Source organism: Pelobates fuscus, chromosome 2, assembly GCF_036172605.1.
Source record: "Pelobates fuscus isolate aPelFus1 chromosome 2, aPelFus1.pri, whole genome shotgun sequence".
Lineage (NCBI taxonomy): Eukaryota > Metazoa > Chordata > Amphibia > Anura > Pelobatidae > Pelobates > Pelobates fuscus.
In genome coordinates this window covers 332,591,216-332,612,560 of record NC_086318.1, presented here as the reverse complement: position 1 = coordinate 332,612,560, position 21,345 = coordinate 332,591,216, and the positions used below count along the sequence as shown (strand labels likewise).

Here is a 21,345-nt window from a genome sequence, read left to right as displayed (position 1 = left end):
CGGGTATCATGGTGATAGGGGGAGACTTCAACCACATAATTGACCCACAACTTGACACAACCTTACCACCACACTGGAAACATCACTGCCCCTTAAAGAGACAATGCAGGGCTATTGTGAAACTCCTACACAACCATCATCTATATGATGCTTGGAGAGTCACACACCCGACAGAAAGAGCATACACCCACTACAGCAGTGCATAATTCCTACTCCAAAATAGACGGATTCCTCATCTCAGGCGCAGCGCAAGACCAACTCCTACACAGCGACATACAGCAAATCACGTGGTGCGACCACGCACCAGTGACCATAGAATTAAAAAATAATTACGACTTTAAACATCGCAGCCCATGGAAAATGAACAACTCTTTGTTGAGGGATAGAGAATTTGCCAACTCCCTGATGGAGGACCTTCAAACATACTTTCAACAAAACGACATAAAAGACACCACAGATACAACACTATGGCTCACCCACAAATCAGTAGCGCGGCCTGCTAATACGCAGGGCAGCCTATGTCAAAAAATCACGCCAAACTTAACTATGGGCATGGCAGGTAGAGCTGTATGAGATGAATAGACTAAACCAACAGACCCCATCTGCAGAGACGAAAGATAAAATAACTCAAATTACAAAGCTCCAACAAGCACTAGACACGATGAATTCTCACATGCAGAAGCTCAAAATAACACACTACACACAAAGCAATAAGGCAAGCAAATTATTGGCGCAACGACTGAAAACAAGGCAGGCGAATCAGAAAATATCTCACCTCACAGACCAGACAGGTACCAAAATCTCCACGCCCAAGGGAATAAGCGAGGTGTTCGCAACATATTACTCCTCACTATATAACATTCAGAACGAAACACAGACAACACACACATCTAACATTAGCATTGGGAACTACCTAGACTTGGGGGAGCTACCCAAGCTCACACCACAACAACAGGCAGCCCTAACTGGACCGATAGAGGCCCAAGAGATAGGGGACCTAATCAAAAATCTTCCGTCGGGAAAATCCCCGGGACCGGATGGGTTCGACAACCATTACTACAAATAGTTTGCCACAATACTAGCACCCTACCTAGCCAGAATGTTCACAGAAGCAGCCCATAAGGGAGAACTCCCCAGAGAAACACTGGCCGCCCATATTGTCACACTCCCTAAACCCAACAAGACTCCCACAATACCGCAAAACTTCCGTCCCATCTCCCTCCTTAACACTGACGCGAAGCTCTTCGCTAAACTATTTGCAAACCGGTTGGGAAACATTTTGCCACAAATCAGCCACAATGACCAGGTGGGATTCATCAAGGGGAGACAGGGAGCAGATAATACCAGGAAGGTCATCAACATCCTCCATCACCTGAAAAGCCAGCAGAGAGGGGGACTGATGGTCTCCTTCGACGCTGAAAAAGCTTTTGACCGCCTGCACTGGGGGTTCTTACGAGCAGTGCTAAGCAAGTTCGATATCCCCCCCCAGCTTTGTGTCGGTGGTGAGGGCCCCATACAGTGAGCCCTCAGCAAGGGTACTCAATGCAGGATTTCTGTCCGAGCCGTTCCGACTCAGGAACGGCACGAGACAGGGATGCCCCCTGTCCCCCTTGCTATATGTCTTAGCGCTGGAGCCGCTGGCGGTGAGGATACGGGAAAATCCTGCGATACATGGTATGGAGATTGGGGGAGGGAGTCCAAAACGAACCTGTTCGCAGATGACATACTACTTACACTTACACAGCCACACATATCACTACCAAACCTCCTGCAGGAAATAGAGAGGTACGGGGAACAATCGTACTATAAACTTAATGTCACAAAAACCCAAGCGATGGGGATAGGCTTGCCACAAAGCACCATAGAACACCTCAAACTCTCATTCCTACTGGACTGGAGAGACGACCACCTCACATTCCTAGGCCTGAGAATCCCAAGAGATCCACAGGGTCTCATGGACCTCAACTATGGAAGATTACACAGAGAATACAGCGACACGCTGAAAAAATGGGAAGATAAATACATGTCATGGGTGGGGAGATTGGCAGCAGTAAAAATTATGTTACTGCCAAAATATCAATATCTACTTCGGACACTACAGATCCCCCTGCCAAACACGTACCGGAGATGGATGCAGAACACTATCACAAGTTTTGTTTGGGCACACAAAAAAATAAGGGTAGCCACGAAGATCCTTACTAAGACTTTAGAACAGGGAGGGCTGGGACTGCCAGACATGCGGACGTACTATAGAGCAGCAATATTGTCCACGGCCCTACAGGCACACACAGCCCAAAAGCCTTAAATACCTCTTCTGGGTACCGCACGGGCGGCGCCCGCCGCTCCCAAACATGCCCGCCACCACAGAAACCCTGCTAAAAATCTGGGACAAGGCTAAACCACAGTTCAGGTACACAGACGCCTGGGCACTAGCCACCCCCATATTTAGCATTCATGTAGCGTACCCCACTTTCGACCACCGCAAATGGATAGACAAGGGATGTACGCTAGTTAAACACTTGTACAGACAGGGACAAATGAAACAATTCCCAGAACTACAACTAGAATATGACCTACCGCAAAACATGATATTCTCTTACCTACAACTAAAGGGAATACTGGCACACAACACCACCTTGACTACCCCGAAACACGCGAAAAGCGTAGAACACGCTTGTGTATCCATGACCATGCCCAAGAAACCACTCTCACTCCTATATGCACTACTCAATGACTCGAGCCACCAAACGCAGGTAGACAACTTTAGAGAAGCATGGCACAAAGACATGGGCACGGAATTCTCAGACGACCAATGGACCCGAGCTTTCATGGCTCATAAAGGCAGATCTCGATGCTCATCCCATCTAGAACTCATGCGCAAGATACAATACCGATGGTACCTAGTGCCAACAAGACTGGCGCGCATGCTGGAGATGTTTAACAGAGGAGGGCACAATGTTCCACACTTGGTGGACTTGCCCGGTTCTTAGGGAATATTGGAGGAAAGTGGAGGAGACGATTAGGGGAGCATTACAAGTCGAAATTGAGCTAAGACCGGAATGCGCCTTACTATTCATATCACTTAAAACATACACAAAGACGCAAGCCAGCCTAATGTTCCACATACTGATAGCTGCCAACCTCCTGATAGCAAGGAGATGGAAACAGACACAAGCACCCAAACGAACAGACCTGATACAACAGACATCACTTAACCTGACCTACGAAATAGGGACTAACCAGCAGCTCCACCCAGCGAAATACATCGCACAAGCTTGACACGAGTGGGAATTATACGTGGAGAAGACAGGGATAGAGGATGAGATGGAACCATAAGATAAAAAAAAAACAAAAAACAGGCTAGACACAAAAAGGAACGGAAAAGAGAGTCAGTAGAGAGGGGTAATCGCTAAAACAGGGGGGACAAGGCGAGCGCCTCCACTAGAGAGGCATGATCAAGGTTCCTGGGGACAACCCAACCAACACACTAGACCCAGGGTAATGCGGAACTAGAACCCACAATGTACATAGTTGAGGGGGGACAGGCCTGAATGCCACGAAGAACCAACAAATGTGGCAAGGTAACCAGGAGCAACACAAGAATGGTGTCAGGTCCACAGAACCCCCCCTCCTTTTCTACTCCCCCCACCTCCAAGAACCCTATACCCCCCCTTCTGAAACCAAAAGCAAACAGACACGGTAACCATTAACTGAGATAAGACACCACACATTGGCAAGGCAGACCTCAATAACAACAAGAAACCGCCAAAACACAACTAAGAATGCTGTAAAAGCCTACCATGTATGTGAAGGATGTAATGTTTATTCAGTACTTCGCAGATGTTTCAATGCAAATCTGTCAATGAATTGCCAAACGTGAAATGTAACCTTTGCTTGACTACCATCAACACAACATGTACTGTATTCTCGGTAATACCCCACATTGTATGTGACGCTGCTACATAGCAATACGATGTCATTATGAACCAACCCCTCCCCCCCCCTTCTTTTCTGTACCCCCACCCATTCGAATACGACAAAATAAAAATTGTCAAATTGAATGTTGGGAGGTACGCTGTAGAATTTTCTGATGTTTTGAACAGAAATCTTGTGCATATTTCATATACCTCTGCACCATAATCTTTGCAGGAACTTTAAGTAATTGCAGTGCCTGAATTGTCCATTTAATAAAATAGTATAAGACCAATGCAAAGGTATTTACAATTGTCGAGCTACGATCTTCCCAGGTATAGAAGAGGTAATGCACATGATTGCACATCTCGGCTAGATTGTAGATATCATAAGAATATGAAATTGTGATTACCAGAATATTACTGTATAACTTTTGCTTGAAAATGGCAAGAAAGGGTTTGAGATTGCATGGTTAAGAAATCCAGAAGTATGGGGCATCCTAGGAAATATCTTAACAGGATCCATACGCTATACTTTCATATAAGTGTGAATGTTGCAAAATGCTCTGCCCTATTCACTGTGCAATAAATGTGTATATATAACATAGATTTGAACTGTATTCTCACACCTTACTCTCTCCAATATCCTCTCTTGGCACAGACTGAGCTCTTCTCTCCTCTTTCAGTTTTTCTCTCTTTTTCCTTAAACTTCTGCCACGGCTAAAGCGTAACACCTATGAAATAATAGCAAAAGCGGTAATAAATAATGATAAAAGGACATATAACTTTCACCTTGCTGCACATAATCCAAGTACACACATTATAATGCTAGGTGTTATATATATAAAATAAAATAAACCTTAACTTTTATTTGGAATCAGCCCTATAAACTCATGATGTTCCAAATGTGAGAACATGGAAGTAAAATATTAGGAAACCCTGATCATTACAATATTCATTCTCTAAACATAAACCAAATAGTTTAAGGGACACTATAGTCACCAAAACAACTTTAGCTTAATGAAGCAGTTTGTGTGTATAGATCATGCCTCTGAAGTCTCACTGCTCAATTCACTGTCATTATGTTTGTTTCTGTTTATGCAGCCATAGTCACACTTCCACTGGCTGTGGCTGACACAGCCTGCATGAAAAAAATGGTTTCACTTTCAATCAGATAGTAGCTTACTTAAAAAGGTATCTCCTGCTCTCTAGAAATTTGCAATACAGGAAGTGTAAACATTAGATTACTTATTACAGGAAAGCTTTAGGAAGGCTGTGCAAGTCACATGCATGGTGATATGACTAGGGTTGCATGAACAAAGTTATTTAACTAATACATGGCAGAGAATTGAGCAGTCTGCAGGGACACGATCTATACATCAAAGTTGCTTCATTAAACCAACGTTGTTTTGGTGACTATCGTGTCCCTTTAAAAAAATGCCTGAACATTTTGATAAAGGCTCTTGCAAAGGGATGCACAACCTAGCATTACCTGCAGTATAGTGTACATGAAGCCACTTATAACAGGCACTTATGTCTGAGACACTCTTACTGGTATCAAAAATGTATATGACTAATAAATGCATGAAGTTGCCAAGGTTTTGCCACATATACCCATTCATTCCCTAATACCAAATAGAAGAGATCACAGAACATGAGTCTCTGTACCTGTGGTGCTTTAGTGAGCAGAAGGGCCACGTCACAGTTATTGTTATGTTTTGCTGTGTCCAAAGCGATCTGGCCAGCCTACATCAAAAAGAAAGGAAACAAAAATGTTTTTTGTAAGGTACATCATTATCACGTTTTTTTTGTGTGTTAATCGCTAATCAACATGATAGACCATAGATCTTCTACAAAAACCTTTTCACTCTAACTTACCAAACTGCTTTTGGCAGGAATTCAGATTTCTGGGAGACTCCACAATCACTGACACTAGTGAGCAGGCAAAAAATATATTACATGTGCATGGCATGTGTGTAATATATTCTATCGTATGTATTTTAAATATTGCTTTGGGAATAGACATTTTTAAATATTGGTTCATAAGAACACAACAGCATTAGGATATTTTAGGTGTTGAATCTTTTCTGAGAGTGATATGAGTTACAGTCCACATCATCCTGGAAACCTTAAGTCCCTCAACCCTTTAGTGCTTAACCCTCCTTGCTCCTTCCCATGACTGCTTAACTGGGTCATGTCTGAACACCTTGTCAGATCTTATGCCATCATACATAGGATCTGCTTCTTTTCTCCTTATTTGTTATCCATTGACCAATATTCTGAATCTGCAAAGTTCTATGACTACGACTTTAATTTCCAATAATAATGTCTCTCCTCCATCCTTATTTCCCCTTTCCCCCTCTAACCCTGACACACTCTAACAGTTTTCAGTTTTGCTGCCTTGTCCTTTCAGCCAGTTATGATACAGCTGGAAATAGAGGCATACTTGTGTCGGTAATTTTGCCTAAAGCTTTATGAAAAAAAACTATTTGATTGGAGTATATAAATTTGCAAACTTTGTTTGCACCCCATTCAACGTGCCCACCATATCAGTACTCTGCCTGCCTTATCCCTGTATTCTCTGTCGCATTTAAAGACCCAATCTGCATGGAATAATATGCTTACCCCCTTTGTTTTGTTAGGAGCATAGGAATGATAGGCTACAGGGTACTTGGGCGAGGCAAAGGTGGGCGGATTTTTAGCGCAGAAGTGCGTTTCTTGTATGCATGCTAGCGCTGCCTTTGCCGTGTGTATCTGTCGAAAAGCCATTTGCCTCTTATTGCCTCTGATACCTTCTAGGGTTTCACCTTGTGTAGTGCCTTTCTAGCCCCCGTAGGTAGATCCGGGCTGCCATCAGTCTGGCAGTCTGGGATTATATGTAGCCCAATTTCAGGCTTGAAGGATGGTGGGTGTACTGAGAGATGTTAAAATTTTCAACTGTTTTTCTTTTTTTTATATTTGTTTTTTAAAATTATTATTATTATAATAATTATTATTATTATTTTTGTATTTCTACCCCCCCCCCCCCTTATGGATGCTTTCTGGTAGCGGGTTTCTCTGAATCCCCCTATGCGGGCCTAAATGTGGCGTTCACATTGTGTGCCCTGTCGAGGAGTATGTCTTTTTGCTCCAGATAAGGTAGGATCACCTTTAACAGGTCTGTTAGATATTGTGGTATGGCATCGTTGAGCTCAGACTTTGGGACCCCCCGCACGCGGATGTTGTTGCAGCGGGAGCGGTCCTCTAGGTCCGCCATTTTCACCTGGAGATGTTTGTGGTCTGCCTCCATTTTTTGGAACCTGTCTGCCAGGTCGTTATTTGTGAGGCATAGTTCATCTGTCTTTTCCTCCAGAGCAGACGTTCTGGTGCCCAGTGCATGCAGATCCTTGCGGATGTCTTCCGTGATGGTTTTAAAATCTTGTTTGAGAGTAGCCCTGAGGTCAGCCAGTCTGTCAACCAGCGTCTTTTCGGAAAGTGATATTTCCTCACTTTGGAGATGTATGGATTCTGAATCCGGGCCCGCCTGTCAGGATCGGGACAGGGATCCAACACGCAGAGTACAAGTCTCCAAACAATTGAGTGACAGGTCGTTCCGGGTTGGCGTCATGCCGTCGACTTCCGGACGTCATGCTACAAAAGGAAGTGACTCCCTCGCGGCCGGCGTTAATGTGACCGGGTGGACCGCGAGGAACAGGGGAAACAGAACGTCCGGATGGATAGACGTCTAAGTCTCTACCTCTCCCAGAGGTAGAGACTTCAGGTACCCTGACAGTACCCCCCCTCTCAGATACGCCCACCGGGCGGAATGAACCGGGACGAGATGGGAAGCGGAAGTGAAACGCCCTGCGGAGACGAGGAGCATGAACATCCTCTTGAGGCACCCAACTCCTCTCCTCAGGACCATATCCCTTCCAATCGACCAGATATTGTACTCTCCCCCGGGAGATTCGAGAATCGATGATAGCGTTAACCTCATACTCCTCCTGACCCTCCACCTGAACAGGACGAGGGGAGGAGACCGTGGAGGAAAATCTGTTACAGACTAGTGGTTTCAGCAATGAAACATGAAATGAGTTAGGGATGCGTAAGGCAGATGGAAGAGCTAGACGATACGCAACTGGGTTAATTCGAGTCAGCACCCTGTAAGGTCCAATATAACGAGGAGCGAACTTCATGGAAGGCACTTTTAAACGAATGTTTCTTGTACTGAACCATACTCTATCACCTGGAACAAACACCGGAGCCGCCCTTCTACGTTTATCAGCGTGTTTCTTAACCAGCATAGAATTGTGCAGAAGAATTTGTCGAGTCTGATCCCACAACTTCCTCAAATTGGCAACATGAACATCAACCGACGGTAACCCTTGGGAAGGAGAAGCCGAGGGAAGAATAGATGTATGAAAGCCATAATTCATGAAGAAGGGGCTTGAATGAGTAGAATCACAAACGAGATTGTTGTGTGCAAACTCCGCCCAAGGAATCAAACCAACCCAATCGTCCTGGTGTTCAGAAACAAAACAACGTAAATATTGTTCAATCTTTTGGTTGGTGCGTTCAGCAGCTCCATTAGACTGAGGATGATAGGCAGAAGAGAAATTCAATTTGATACCCAGTTGAGAGCAGAAGGACCTCCAAAAACGGGAAACAAATTGGGAACCTCTGTCAGACACAATTTGGTAGGGTATCCCATGTAAACGAAAAATCTCCCTTGCGAATATCTCTGCCAATTCGGGGGAAGACGGGAGTTTAGGCAGAGGAACGAAGTGAGCCATCTTGGTGAATCTGTCAACCACGGTGAGGATAACAGTCTGTTTTTTAGAGATAGGTAAATCGACAATGAAGTCCATAGCTAAACAGGACCATGGCTTCTCTGGAACCTCTAAGGGATGCAGAAATCCACATGGGAGCGTATGAGGTTGCTTAGTCTTAGTACAGACCTCACACGTACCGATGAAATCCTTAACATCCTTACGTAAAGCAGGCCACCAGAAATCTTTGGAGATTAAAGCATACGTCTTGCGAATGCCAGGATGCCCAGCTACCTTGCTGTTGTGGAAACACCGTAACACTTCCAGTTGGAGAGCAGGAGGAACGAAGTGTCTATCCCCAGGAGTCTGTTTAGGAGCTAGATGTTGTAACTTCATGATCTCAGCAAGCAACGGAGAATGAATCCTGAAATTCGTGTTAGCGATGATATTACATTTAGGAACTATCGAGGAAAGAACTGGCTCAGCTATAGTGGACGGTTCATATTGGCGAGATAAAGCATCGGCTTTAGAGTTCTCAGAACCAGGTCTATAAGTAAGCACATAATTGAAGTGAGTCAGGAATAAGGACCAACGAGCTTGCCTGGCGGATAGGCGCTTAGCCTCCCCAATATAGGACAAGTTCTTGTGGTCCGTTAGAATCGTAACAGGATGTAAGGTCCCTTCTAATAAATGTCTCCACTCCTTTAGAGCCATAATGACCGCTAACAGTTCCCTGTCACCGATGTCATATCTGCTTTCAGGGCCAGATAGTTTCTTAGAGAAAAAACCACAAGGGTGTAATGGTTTGTCCACCCCTAACCTTTGTGACAGAACAGCACCTACTCCCGTCTCAGAGGCATCGACCTCGAGTAGGAACGGCAGAGTCGTATCAGGATGGACTAAAATTGGGGCAGAAGCAAAAAGTTCCTTGAGAGTCTTGAAAGCAACAAGGGCCTCAGTAGACCAGGTCTTAGTATCAGCCCCTTGTTTGGTCATATTGGTAATAGGCGCAATAATAGAAGAGTATCCCTTAATAAAGCGCCTATAATAATTAGAGAAACCAATAAACCTCTGAATCGCCTTAAGTCCCTTAGGCAATGGCCAATCTAAAATAGATTGGAGTTTGTCAGGATCCATCTTAAAGCCTTCCCCAGAAATCACGTAACCAAGAAAGTCTATCTGAGACTGGTCAAAACTGCATTTCTCCAATTTACAGTATAAGCCATGTTGCAGAAGTTTGTGCAATACCTTTCTGACTTGTCTGTGGTGAGTCTCAATCTCCCTAGAGTGTATAAGTATGTCATCCAGGTATACAATAACACAATCATGTTGAAACTCCCTAAGAACTTCATTAATCAAATCCTGAAATACTGCCGGAGCATTACAAAGACCAAATGGCATAACCGTGTATTCATAGTGACCATAACGGGTATTGAACGCTGTCATCCACTCGTGTCCATGCTGGATTCTCACCAAGTTATACACCCCTCTGAGATCTAACTTGGTGAAAATTTTAGAGCCCTTTAAACGATCAAACAGCTCGGTAATCAAAGGAATCGGATAGGCATTTCTGATGGTTATCTTATTCAAACCTCGGTAATCAATACAAGGTCTCAGAGTACCATCCTTCTTTTTAACGAAAAAAAAACCAGCCCCGGCGGGAGAAGAGGATCTCCTAATGAATCCTTTTTCTAGATTCTCACGAATATATTCCTCTAGAACTAAGTTCTCTTGAGTGGATAGAGGATATACATTGCCCCTCGGAGGCATAGTACCAGGTAGAAGCTTAATTTTACAATCAAATGACCTGTGTGGAGGTAAGGTATCAGCATTCTTCTTGCCGAATACTGCTTTTAAGTCCTGGTAGAGAGACGGTATCTGTCTCTCTGTAGACTGAGTGGAAGTACCTGGTGTTATTACAGCCAATGGAGAAACCCTGCGTAAACACCTCTCCTGGCAGCCCTGACCCCATGAGAGTATCTCCCCTAACTCCCAATCGATAATATGGTTATGTCTTTTTAACCAAGGGTACCCCAGGACTATGGGGACAGAAGGGGACGAAATGAGCATAAGTGATAACTTTTCCTCGTGTAAGATACCAACAGTTAAGTTAACGAGTATGGTCTCACGGAAGATAACAGGCTCAAGTAAAGGTCTACCATCTATGGCCTTAACGGCCAAGGGTGTATCCCTTAACTGGGATGGGATAGTGTGTTTAGTAGCAAAGGCTTGGTCGATAAAATTCTCAGCAGCTCCGGAATCTATCAAAGCCATAGTCTTTAGTACTCCCTTCTCCCAAGTTAAAGAAACTGGTAGCAGAAGCCTGTGATCTTTATAATTATGAGTAGAGGACAAAATAGAAACACCCAAGGCCTGTCCTCTAGAGAAACTTAGGTGCAAGCGTTTCCCGAGCGATTAGGACAATTCAGGCGTAAGTGACCTCTGACTCCACAATACATGCATAATCCCTCTCTTCTCCTGTACTGTCTCTCCTCTTCTGAGAGGCGAGTACTGCCTATCTGCATAGGTTCAGGAAACAGTGAGGTAGTTGAATCAGGACTTTGAAATGCGGGAGCTAATTTAAAGGAAGGTCTAAGGTTCCTCTCTCGATTGTTTTGTCTCTCTCTTAAACGCTCATCAATACGAGAAATGAACGAAATTAAATCCTCCAAATTTTCAGGGAGTTCTCTAGTAGCAACCTCATCAAGGATTACGTCTGATAGCCCATTCAAAAATACATCTATATAAGCCTGCTCATTCCACTTAACTTCTGACACCAGAGACCTGAACTCTAGTGCATAATCCACAAGTGTTCGGTTCTCCTGTCTCAGGCGCAACAGTAATCTGGCTGCATTGACCTTTCTACCAGGGGGGTCAAAAGTTCTTCTAAAGGCAGCTACAAAGGCATTATAATTATATACTAACGGGTTATCGTTCTCCCATAGTGGGTTGGCCCATCTCAGAGCTTTCTCAATGAGTAAGGTGATAATAAATCCAACCTTTGCCCTATCTGTAGGATAGGAACGAGGTTGTAATTCAAAGTGGATACTAATCTGGTTTAAAAAACCACGACACTTCTCAGGTGAACCACCATAACGTACTGGTGGGGTAATGCAGGAGGAGGCACCTACAGTGGCTACCTCTAGGCCAGAACTTACAGGGGAGATAGAAGTAGTACGTGTCTCCTCTGGTGGATTATTGGCACGAGATAATAACGCCTGTAGCGCTAGGGCCATTTGATCCATTCTGTGTTCCATGGCTTCGAACCTAGGATCAGAGGGGCCAAGCTGACTGTTTGTACTTGCAGGATCCATTGGCCCTGTCGTAATGTCAGGATCGGGACAGGGATCCAACACGCAGAGTACAAACAGGTACAGGATACGTATACCGGACCTTAGAATGGCCGGACTAACGTACAGAGAATATAGAGAATGGTCAGAGACAAGCCGAGGTCGAGGGAACGAGAGGACAGGTAAGCGAGGAACAAGCCGGGTCAAGGATAACAGAGGTAAACAGAGTAAGTCAAACAAGCCGGGTCGGAACCAAAGGGATAACAGAAAATACCAGAGCACTGTGTGACTAGGCAGGCTAGAACCACGACAGGGCAATGAGCAAATGAGAGAAGCACTGTTAAATACCCTGGCTCAGAAGGGTAGACACGCCTCCGACGAGTCCTGATTAGTCTCCAAACAATTGAGTGACAGGTCGTTCCGGGTTGGCGTCATGCCGTCGACTTCCGGACGTCATGCTACAAAAGGAAGTGACTCCCTCGCGGCTGGCGTTTATGTGACCGGGTGGACCGCGAGGAACAGGGGAAACAGACCGTCCGGATGGATAGACGTCTAAGTCTCTACCTCTCCCAGAGGTAGAGACTTCAGGTACCCTGACATCGCCTGAGACATGGGGTTAGGGGATCTGGTGCCGCTGCCATCTTTTCTGGGCCTTGTTTTGTCTTTTTTTTCCCTGGTGGAAAAAGTTGTGATTTTTTAGGGTTTTCGGGGGAGCCATCTCGCACACCGGGAGTCAGAGAATCAGGTGAGGTATTTTCTGCCCCCAAAACGCACCTTCAGCTTGTGCATTTCGTCGTTTTGGGCCTTTCTGACACAGAGCTGTCTTTACATGCGACCTCTTCGCTTGGCCAGATGTCCCGCCTGCCCTGTGTTAGCTTTTTAAAGTCCCCTCTAAACTATTTAACCTGTGCTGACAGTCACTTAGAAAACCAATAGTGAACACAAGCTAAACGTTTATAATTGAACAAATAATCTACCCTTTATTGCACAATGGCTGGGGGAATTAAAATAAATCCTTATTGACAGAAAGGGTTATTTACTGCTACATGCTCACCGTTCCCTATAATGTGATTGTGCATATGACCAAGCCTCTTTATATACTCCTTTTTGGATTATATTTCGGTTTACCTAGCCGCAAAGTTACAAAGGGAAGGTAGAACTAGGAAACTGGTCAACTCCTGGCCCTTGCTGCTTAAGTTGTAATTGGTCCAGAGAGCTTCAGAACATCTGGCCCACCTTAATAACCTCAATTACACTACAGCAGGGGTTGGTTGGTTGGTTGGTTGGTTGGCTGGTTGGCTGGAATGAAGAATAAGGAACACTTTCCAGCCTGCACAAGGGGAGGAGAGTAAGCACTGTCTGGTTAATAGTAGGTTTTAAGAATATATTTTGTAGATAGTTTTCAGGGGGATCCCGCCATTGAACCCTCCCTGGTAACCAGGGAGATCTGAGGAGCCCTGCACATTTTTTCCATGCCTTGTGTGCAAAAAGTCAAAAAGGACAGATGGAACTCATTTGGGAAAGAAAGAGGTTACCTCCATGATTAATTAGGGTCCCTGGTACCACCATGCTTGGGAGGAAAGAAGGGCCATGTAGGGTTACTGCATATCTATGTATTATGAAGCAGTTTTATGCAGAGCTTTTCGCTGCTTTCTAAAACAGATTGACAGTGGACACCCCTATTTTCAATAAATTGTATTAAAATATTGTCTGCTAAATGTGTACAACACAAATAAATTACATCAACAGTAATTTGTGTATGGGTTTATGGTAACTTAGGGGCACTTTAACAACCAGCAAAATTAATAAACTACCAAACAAAGTAAAGTAAAAAGTACAGTTTAGGGAAAAAAGATCATTCAGTGAATGCAGTCAGGTAAGTCTTGATACTGTTTGAGAAACAAAACACAAATTCCTGCAGTGTTCCACTTACATTATTTAAAAGCGTTGCATCAGCCCCCGCTTCCAGGAGAACTTTGATAACTTTCCTATGGTTTAGAGCTGCAGCAACATGAAGAGGGGTGTCTCCAACCTGTGAGGTATAAAATATAAAGGTATTAAAATAACCTTTCACGTTCCGGTAATGTTGTGATGGTCACACTGTGCTACTCTGTATTAAATAAGCATAAACAAATAACAATGTCATTGGGGGCAGGAGCTGATTGTCATGCTGGTAGCTTTGTTTCTGGGGAGTTACTCAATCTTGGAAGTTAATCAACAGCAGTTGAGAGTTAATATATTTGAGTGGAAATAGTTGAACTACTATTATAAAGAGGTCATTGGAGGGTACATTCTGTGCTTTTTTATGTTGTCTTGGAGCCAGCAAACTGCTATATTTTAGACCTACTGCTCTTAAGGCTACTGGAAACTGCTGGAACGAGGATGCAGTATTAGCCCAACAGAAATAGAGCTAATTTGCCTAGGGAAAACGGCAGTAGATCTGCATGAACCATCTTATTCTAAATGAGAATTTCTTTCACAAAGATGTGGCCCTGGCAATGTTTCAAAACAAAATGAATCTTTATCAATGAGGGCTTGACAAAGAACTTGTTTGGAATCAAAACACTGCTAAGTCCATGGTGCAAGAAACAGGTATTTCACAAGAAGAGCTGAAGGCCCACTCAGACAATACCCAGCTGTCCAGAACCTAATTCCTGCAATAGAATAATGTATCAACTGGGTGAAGACGCTCAAGTGTAGGCCCTGATCATATTTACTTCAGAAAAAGGCGATATAGACATCCCACAAATTGGAGATTTCCTATCAAGAAGCAGTCTGAGACAAAAGCTAACAACCCTATGAGTCTCTTGAGATCTGTCACTGATTTGTGGCAGAATCATTTGAAGGGATACCACATTCCAATTCTGACCAGGTCTCAAGATCAAGTTACCCTGGCCAAGCATGCCTTGTGGCACTTTATATGGGATTTACTCACACATGTGGTTCTCTTATGTTACTGTAAGTGTATTTCAGTGGTTTAGTGAACATTTAGCATTTAATATGGCTGGATTTGTTAAAATAAATAAATAATAAATATATGACAAAAATTATGTCATTAATGGTTTTTTTCAGTGGTATAAGCCTTTTTACTATTCTTAAGGATCATGTGGTAAAACCGATCTTACTTATTTGTGCATTTTTGTATGCAGGTCAAAGTTTATACTTGGATGATATTATGGGGTGGGGAGGTGGGGTTCTTTTCACCTTTAGGTTTCTGTGAATGAAATAAATAGTAGTTGTGGCTGTTTTAATAGGTAAGATGATAGGCAGTGAATACATTAATAGTGGGACATATACCTCCTATCAGCATTAAATCTATCTGTCGGGATTTCATTATCTAAAAAATTCCCAAGAAGTAATTTTTTTTCAGCAATTATTTTAACCCCTTGAAATGGTCTCTTAGGGTCATTCGTCTATTTCTCTTTGCACCTCCATTCATATCCATTTAAATTCTAATGCAGGAACACAGAAAAGCATGCATAATTAGTTTACTTTGCCATTTGAGTGTCAGCGGGTGGATAAGTCTGTTGCCACCGGCACTCAAATCATAAAAGGCACCGTTGCTAGAATTGCAGTCTGTACCCTTTTAAAAAGCTTCTTGAATATCATCCACTGACCTGATTTTTTTCGTTGACGGAGCAGAAAGCACTGAGCAGCACTCTAATGATGGATAGGTGATTATAACGAGCCGCCACATGTAAGCTTGTATCTCCTGCCTGAAATCACAACACGTTGAGAGATTTCACTACCAGTTATACAGTATTCTGTCCACTGCTTGTCATTCACACTCCTTAATATTTATAACAAGACTAAAACTTTCACCAAGATTATCCATTCTAATACTTCCTGGCATGACTCAGGAAGTCATATAATAACCACATCCACACAATATAGCTCCTCTGTCACTAATCTTCAGATCCAGATTGCTTTGGGGGAAACAACTATACCCCTTTATTATAAATATCTGTATTTATTGATTTCCTGATGACGGATGCAGTCCGCTACTTCAATCCAATAGTCTGCAGGCCAGAGGGCACATTTTCCAAGAGTGACTGAGTATTAATGAGCAGCGAATTATTGTTCATTTTCCTGTAAATCTATATTTTGAGTGAAATCTGTATTCTTTGGAACCCTACTTCAAGATGACATGTAACGAACATCTAGACTGGTCCAGCATTGCTTGCTTCTTGAGTAACAATGATTTAAAAATAATCGGAATCTTAGGCCAAAGATCTGCCCTAATTTGCATGTGAGCTATATACTATGCAGCTATCTAATTTGCATAGTTTTTGTGTTAGACAGCCTTTTGCTTTTTCCAATTATATTTTACTTTTTTTAAAGTAACTCTATAGCATTAGGAATACAAACATGTATATGTGTACACTGCTATAGTGTTACCCTACCTATTGCAGGGTTGCAACGACAGGGACACTGCACCAAGACTGCTTCATTGAGATGAAGTGCTCTGGGTGTCTTTATTGTCCCTTTAAGTATTTAGCCAATTTTTTGCCGGTCTTTGTGACCCTGGTAGTTCCTCCACTCGTCTGTATTTGTGTGACTAAACACAAAAAGTTTATGTTTTTTTTACTGAACCTGTCGGTGACTTTATATTGATGCAAATAGTGGACTGTCTGCAATAATGACTGGTAAAGATAGGAGATAATACTTCTTAAAGTAGCCCCCTCACCCTATCGTCTATTAAATGTGTTTTAAAGTTGCAGCAGTGGGCTACTGGAAAGATCCAGGGCTAAGCATCCCCACAAGTAATCCCCTGGGGACACCATGGGTTATGATCCATGAACCAGAGTACTCAGCAGAGGCATTGATGTAACAGGGGCAGATCCAGGGGCAGATCCAGAGGCCACACTCAGTAGGGGCACTGCTGAATTTTGTGTCAAATTCTAAAATGTGGACACATACATCCACACAAATACAGATACCAGACATCTCAAGTCTCCAGGTAGTTCCAGGAGACTCCTCCATTTTAAATATGCTGCTTCCTGACACCTGTGAATCATATGTAATATCCTGGAAGTCACACACACAATCTGATGTGTGTGTGATTTCCATTGTATTTCATATGATTTGTGCCCTCTCACCCATAATTATTGCTAAATAGGGGCCCAGTCAGGTGCCAGCCCTTTAAGAGCCGACCGGGCCCCTGTAACATCAGCCAGCAGGGAGGAAGTGATAGCCACTTCCTCCCAGCTTTACAGAGAGCTTCCACTCGAGAGGAATGGACAGAGGAGGCAGCAGAGGCACACAGGAATGGAGTCAGGAGGAGGCTGGAGTACATAGCATGGAGGCAGAGGAGAGGCTGCTATAAGCTGCTAATGCATGCTCACTCCCATCAGCCTCAGCAGGGACCTGCACCCCAATCAAGCCACCCTCCTGGACACAAAGGTAAACAAACAGGAGAGTTGCTGTAAATATATAAAGTATGACATGTGTGTCAAATTGTGTGTATGCGCCAGTGTGTTTGTCAATGTGTATGATTGTGTGTATGTGCCAGTGTGTATCTGTGTGTCAGTTTGTATCTAAATGTGTGTGTATCAGTGTTTTTTTGTATCTGTGTGTGTCAGTGTGAATCTGTGTATGTGCCAGCGTGTGTATCTGAGTGTATTTGCCTGTGTGTGTATCTTTGTGCTAGTGTGTGTCTGAGGGTATGTGCCTTTTTGTGTATCTTTGTGCCAGCGTATCTGAGTGTATGTGCCTGTGTATGTATCTTTGTGCCAGTATGTGTATCTGAGTGTATGCGCCAGTGTGCATCTACATGTCAGTGTGTATTTGAATGTGTGTATATAATAGTGTGTGTATGTATATGTCAAGGTGTTTATACATGTTTGGTTGTGTGTGTGGGGGGAATGGGGAGTGCGTGGGGTGGCATGCGGTGGGGGTGTGTGCTTGTTGTAGCTGGTGAAACCGCCTCCCTGAAATGCATTTTTTGCAAGTTGGGATGTCCGAGATACAAATGTTCAAATATGCATAAAGCGACAAATACCTACCTACACATATTAGAGCATGCAGCGTCAGCTATAACCCTGATGCCCTGGTTCCTGCCTAAAGAAAATCAATCAAATATCATCTTTCTCATGTGTAGTAGGTTTAAGGCCTTGGATGCAGGCATTTGGGGACAGAGTGACGGGAACCCTTCAGTTAGTCAATCTTGCCATCTAGACATAATTTCCCTTGCTTCTTAGGTAGGGAGAAGAGCCATTGCCTTGGTTTCCCTCCCCCCCTTACGTCGATCCACCAGTGTGACGTAACAAGCCATGTTATTGCTTAGGGATCCTGAAGGAAAGTGAGCCAGAATTGAAAACATTACATCAGTCTGGGCTCTTTTCCGAGCATTCCGACAAAATCCTCACAATCTTTCAGAGCTGTAAGCTGTGAGGTTGATTAAGTGTAGAGCCTACCTTGTTTCCAATGTGAATTTCCAAACACAAACACACACACACACACACACACACATAGTGTATAAAGACATACAGTTTCACACCTTATTAATGAATATCACTGGCAGCCTTCTTAAACATACAAGTTACAAGTTTTGTATTTTTACAATAACTTGCCAACAGTTCATTGAAATGTGCCTTGGAAAGCAAACACAATAATTATGTTCTGAGTACAAATGACGTGTTACATATTTCACAATTTGATGCAAATTATATACTCACATTGTTTTTTAAGTCTGCACGAGATCCTGCAAGTAATAATATGCGGCAGCTCTGAGAATGGCCATTTTGGCAGGCCAGGTGGAGAGGTGTGTTACCTGCCTTATGGAGACAGCAAATAAATAGTCTGATAGAATTCATAACAAAGCAGTTGTTATACTGTGGCGGTTACGTGAGTGGGTCTACATCACCCCTTTTTTTCTGCATGTAAGTGTGCTAAGTGTGAGGGAACTAGCATGTGTGTTGTAGCTGCTATATATTATACTTTTAATTGGTTACATTAAGCGCAGATTTGTGATTTGCACAGAGCACTTTTTCAGTTGTTATGGTGTGCCTGTTTGTATGCATTTCATTAACATAACTGACAAGTGGCTTATTACGTGGAAGAGACACAATAGAGAAGATGCACAAAAATGGCACTTACAGAGAAGTAATGGAACAGTAACAAATGTAGCCTCTGTGTGAATGTATAGAATAAATGACACATGTTCAGTTCACTATTTGCACCAAAACAAAAACATGATTTGGTATGAAGCCCGCCTCGACCACTTTCCAGTCACAAACCTTATTCTCTGATTCGTCTTGGACTGACATCATTCTTCAAGTCTCACAGTCTACTGTTTTTCATTCAAAATTCTTAATCTTGTTTGCTAATATGCCCCTCAAACACACAGTCATATCCACAGTCACAACTTTTTTAAGTAATGCTGCTCTTGATAAAAGCTACAGAAAGCTCCAAGTAAACTCTATGTAAATATGTGTTAGAAACAGCAGCTCTAGAGCCTCCTGCTGTAAGAACCAATAACAACTCTCATATAAGTTAAACCTTTCATATTAATAGAGGTCTGTTTGATAGTCTTTGGCTTCTCAGAGAGCAGGATTACCAATAAGGTGGTGGCCAACTGTGCCCATGGATTAGAGAGGGACCACAGAACTTTCAATTTTAAATATTAATCCTTCTCTAGATTCTTAGGTAACTTGAATACTTAACTGGAGGACTGATTTAAGCATATTTATTATAATAACCTTTATTTTCTACTGCCCAGTGCTGTTAATATCACAATGGATGTTCATGGCTGGATTGGCCTTCAAACGATGATTGCCTTAGAAAAATCTAATAAATAAACAAAATGACAGTGCTGCAGGCCCATAGATTTCCTATTAAAAACCACGGTGGGACCCGGAACCCATTGGATGGTTTGGTAGGGGACTATATAAAATAATTAGAGGTCCTACCTGAGAACCAAGTGTCTCTAGATTTATCCTCAAAAAGCTCATGAGGTGGGCTGATGACATTATGCTGTCTTCCACCTAGTATATTAACCGCCTAACTCTACTAATGCCTAGAGTGAGGATAGTGCACTGTAAGGCAACTAGTGGATCCATTTATGGTGGATTTCACCATGATATTTTTTTCTGAGACCCCTATCCACTAGTGTAGGCTGAGCAAAAAAGGTTGATTTCTGTTTGTGGTTTGTGTGCATAAACACTAAACACTCTTTATATCCTTCTCACTTAATTTCAGTCAGACCATTCAATATTTCTCTGACAAGATGTATTGTGATCTGGACTTTGACTCTTCTGGCAGAATCAACAGAATCTATTTGTTCACTTGGTTAAGTGTTTTGAAGTCGTAAATTGAATTAGATCATTGTCTAATAAGGCATTTGAGTGTTAATGAACAACTTCCTATCTCAACTTTTCTCAATGTTAAAAAAAAAGTAAGTTTTTGTTCTTTTTCTTTTGTTATATGGTTTTAAATAGCGTCAAAATGGCTGTGATACCATTTCTTAATTGTGACCTGCAGTGTGTGTAGTAACTATTCATATCTTATTGCATAATATGTCCAACAACTGCTACCACCAAACAAAGCTTATTGTTACAATCTCAGTATGGAGTTGAGATTTGCAAGTTGTTATTAGTTGCTATGGTATCTTTCCAACTAACAGGAAGCTGAATTTACTGGTGGTAACTCAAACTTGATTAATCAGATGAATGATGGCATTTTAGGGGTGACTTTACAACAGGGGGCACACTAGGTAACAGACAGTATTTGGCTTCTTCCTTGTCCTTAATATTTGGCCATTTAGTGCATGAAGCAATGAAGAAAGCAAGAGAAATGTAAAATGTCAAGTAATTATCAGCATTATCATAAATGTATTAGTGCAATGTTGTGCCGTGGAAACTACCTGACTAGCCAGCTGTAATGGTTAAATAAAAAAATTGGTAGAAATGCCACATTGTCAGTAAAATCATTATTTAATGCTAATGCTGATTAAAGAAATAACTGTGACAAAGTAACACTTTATAGAATGTATGCATGCCTGCTGAGAGATGATTGATGTTTGACAGAGTTCTCACCTTGTTTCTGGCAAGTACATTAGCTCCCGCCTTAACGAGCAGTTTGACAGATTGGCTGAATCCATGCCAAGCAGCCTCATGGAGGGCCGTGTTCCCATCCTAAAGAAGATATCACAGCAAATGAGTCATTCGAGAACAGGAAAAAAGCTTCCCCTATGGCTACTCATGAGAACATTAACTACTAAGAGACTCACAGGGCTTTCTACAATGGGACACGTTCTATTATTAAACTCTGCTTTTGGCATTATATTAAGGGTACAGATAAAATATTAACTGAAAATACATTTAATTCATGTACTGATATTGTAGGTTTTGGTGAACTGTACAAAAAAACGTGTTTTGCATTGCGTAACCCTTGCAG

At 42.7% G+C, this 21,345-nt stretch overlaps 1 protein-coding gene across 1 annotated transcript in view; it reads right to left on the bottom strand.

Moving 5' to 3' along the window:
* Positions 1-21,345, bottom strand: part of ANKRD6 (ankyrin repeat domain 6) — a 239,589-nt gene that overhangs the window by 35,211 nt on the left and 183,033 nt on the right. The window contains exons 5-10 of the mRNA XM_063443571.1: positions 20,985-21,083; positions 18,627-18,725; positions 15,567-15,665; positions 13,883-13,981; positions 5,580-5,657; positions 4,541-4,645 (exon numbers count right to left, since the gene is read on the bottom strand). Coding sequence (XP_063299641.1) covers positions 4,541-4,645; positions 5,580-5,657; positions 13,883-13,981; positions 15,567-15,665; positions 18,627-18,725; positions 20,985-21,083 — 579 coding nt within the window. The remainder of the gene's footprint in view (positions 1-4,540; positions 4,646-5,579; positions 5,658-13,882; positions 13,982-15,566; positions 15,666-18,626; positions 18,726-20,984; positions 21,084-21,345) is intronic.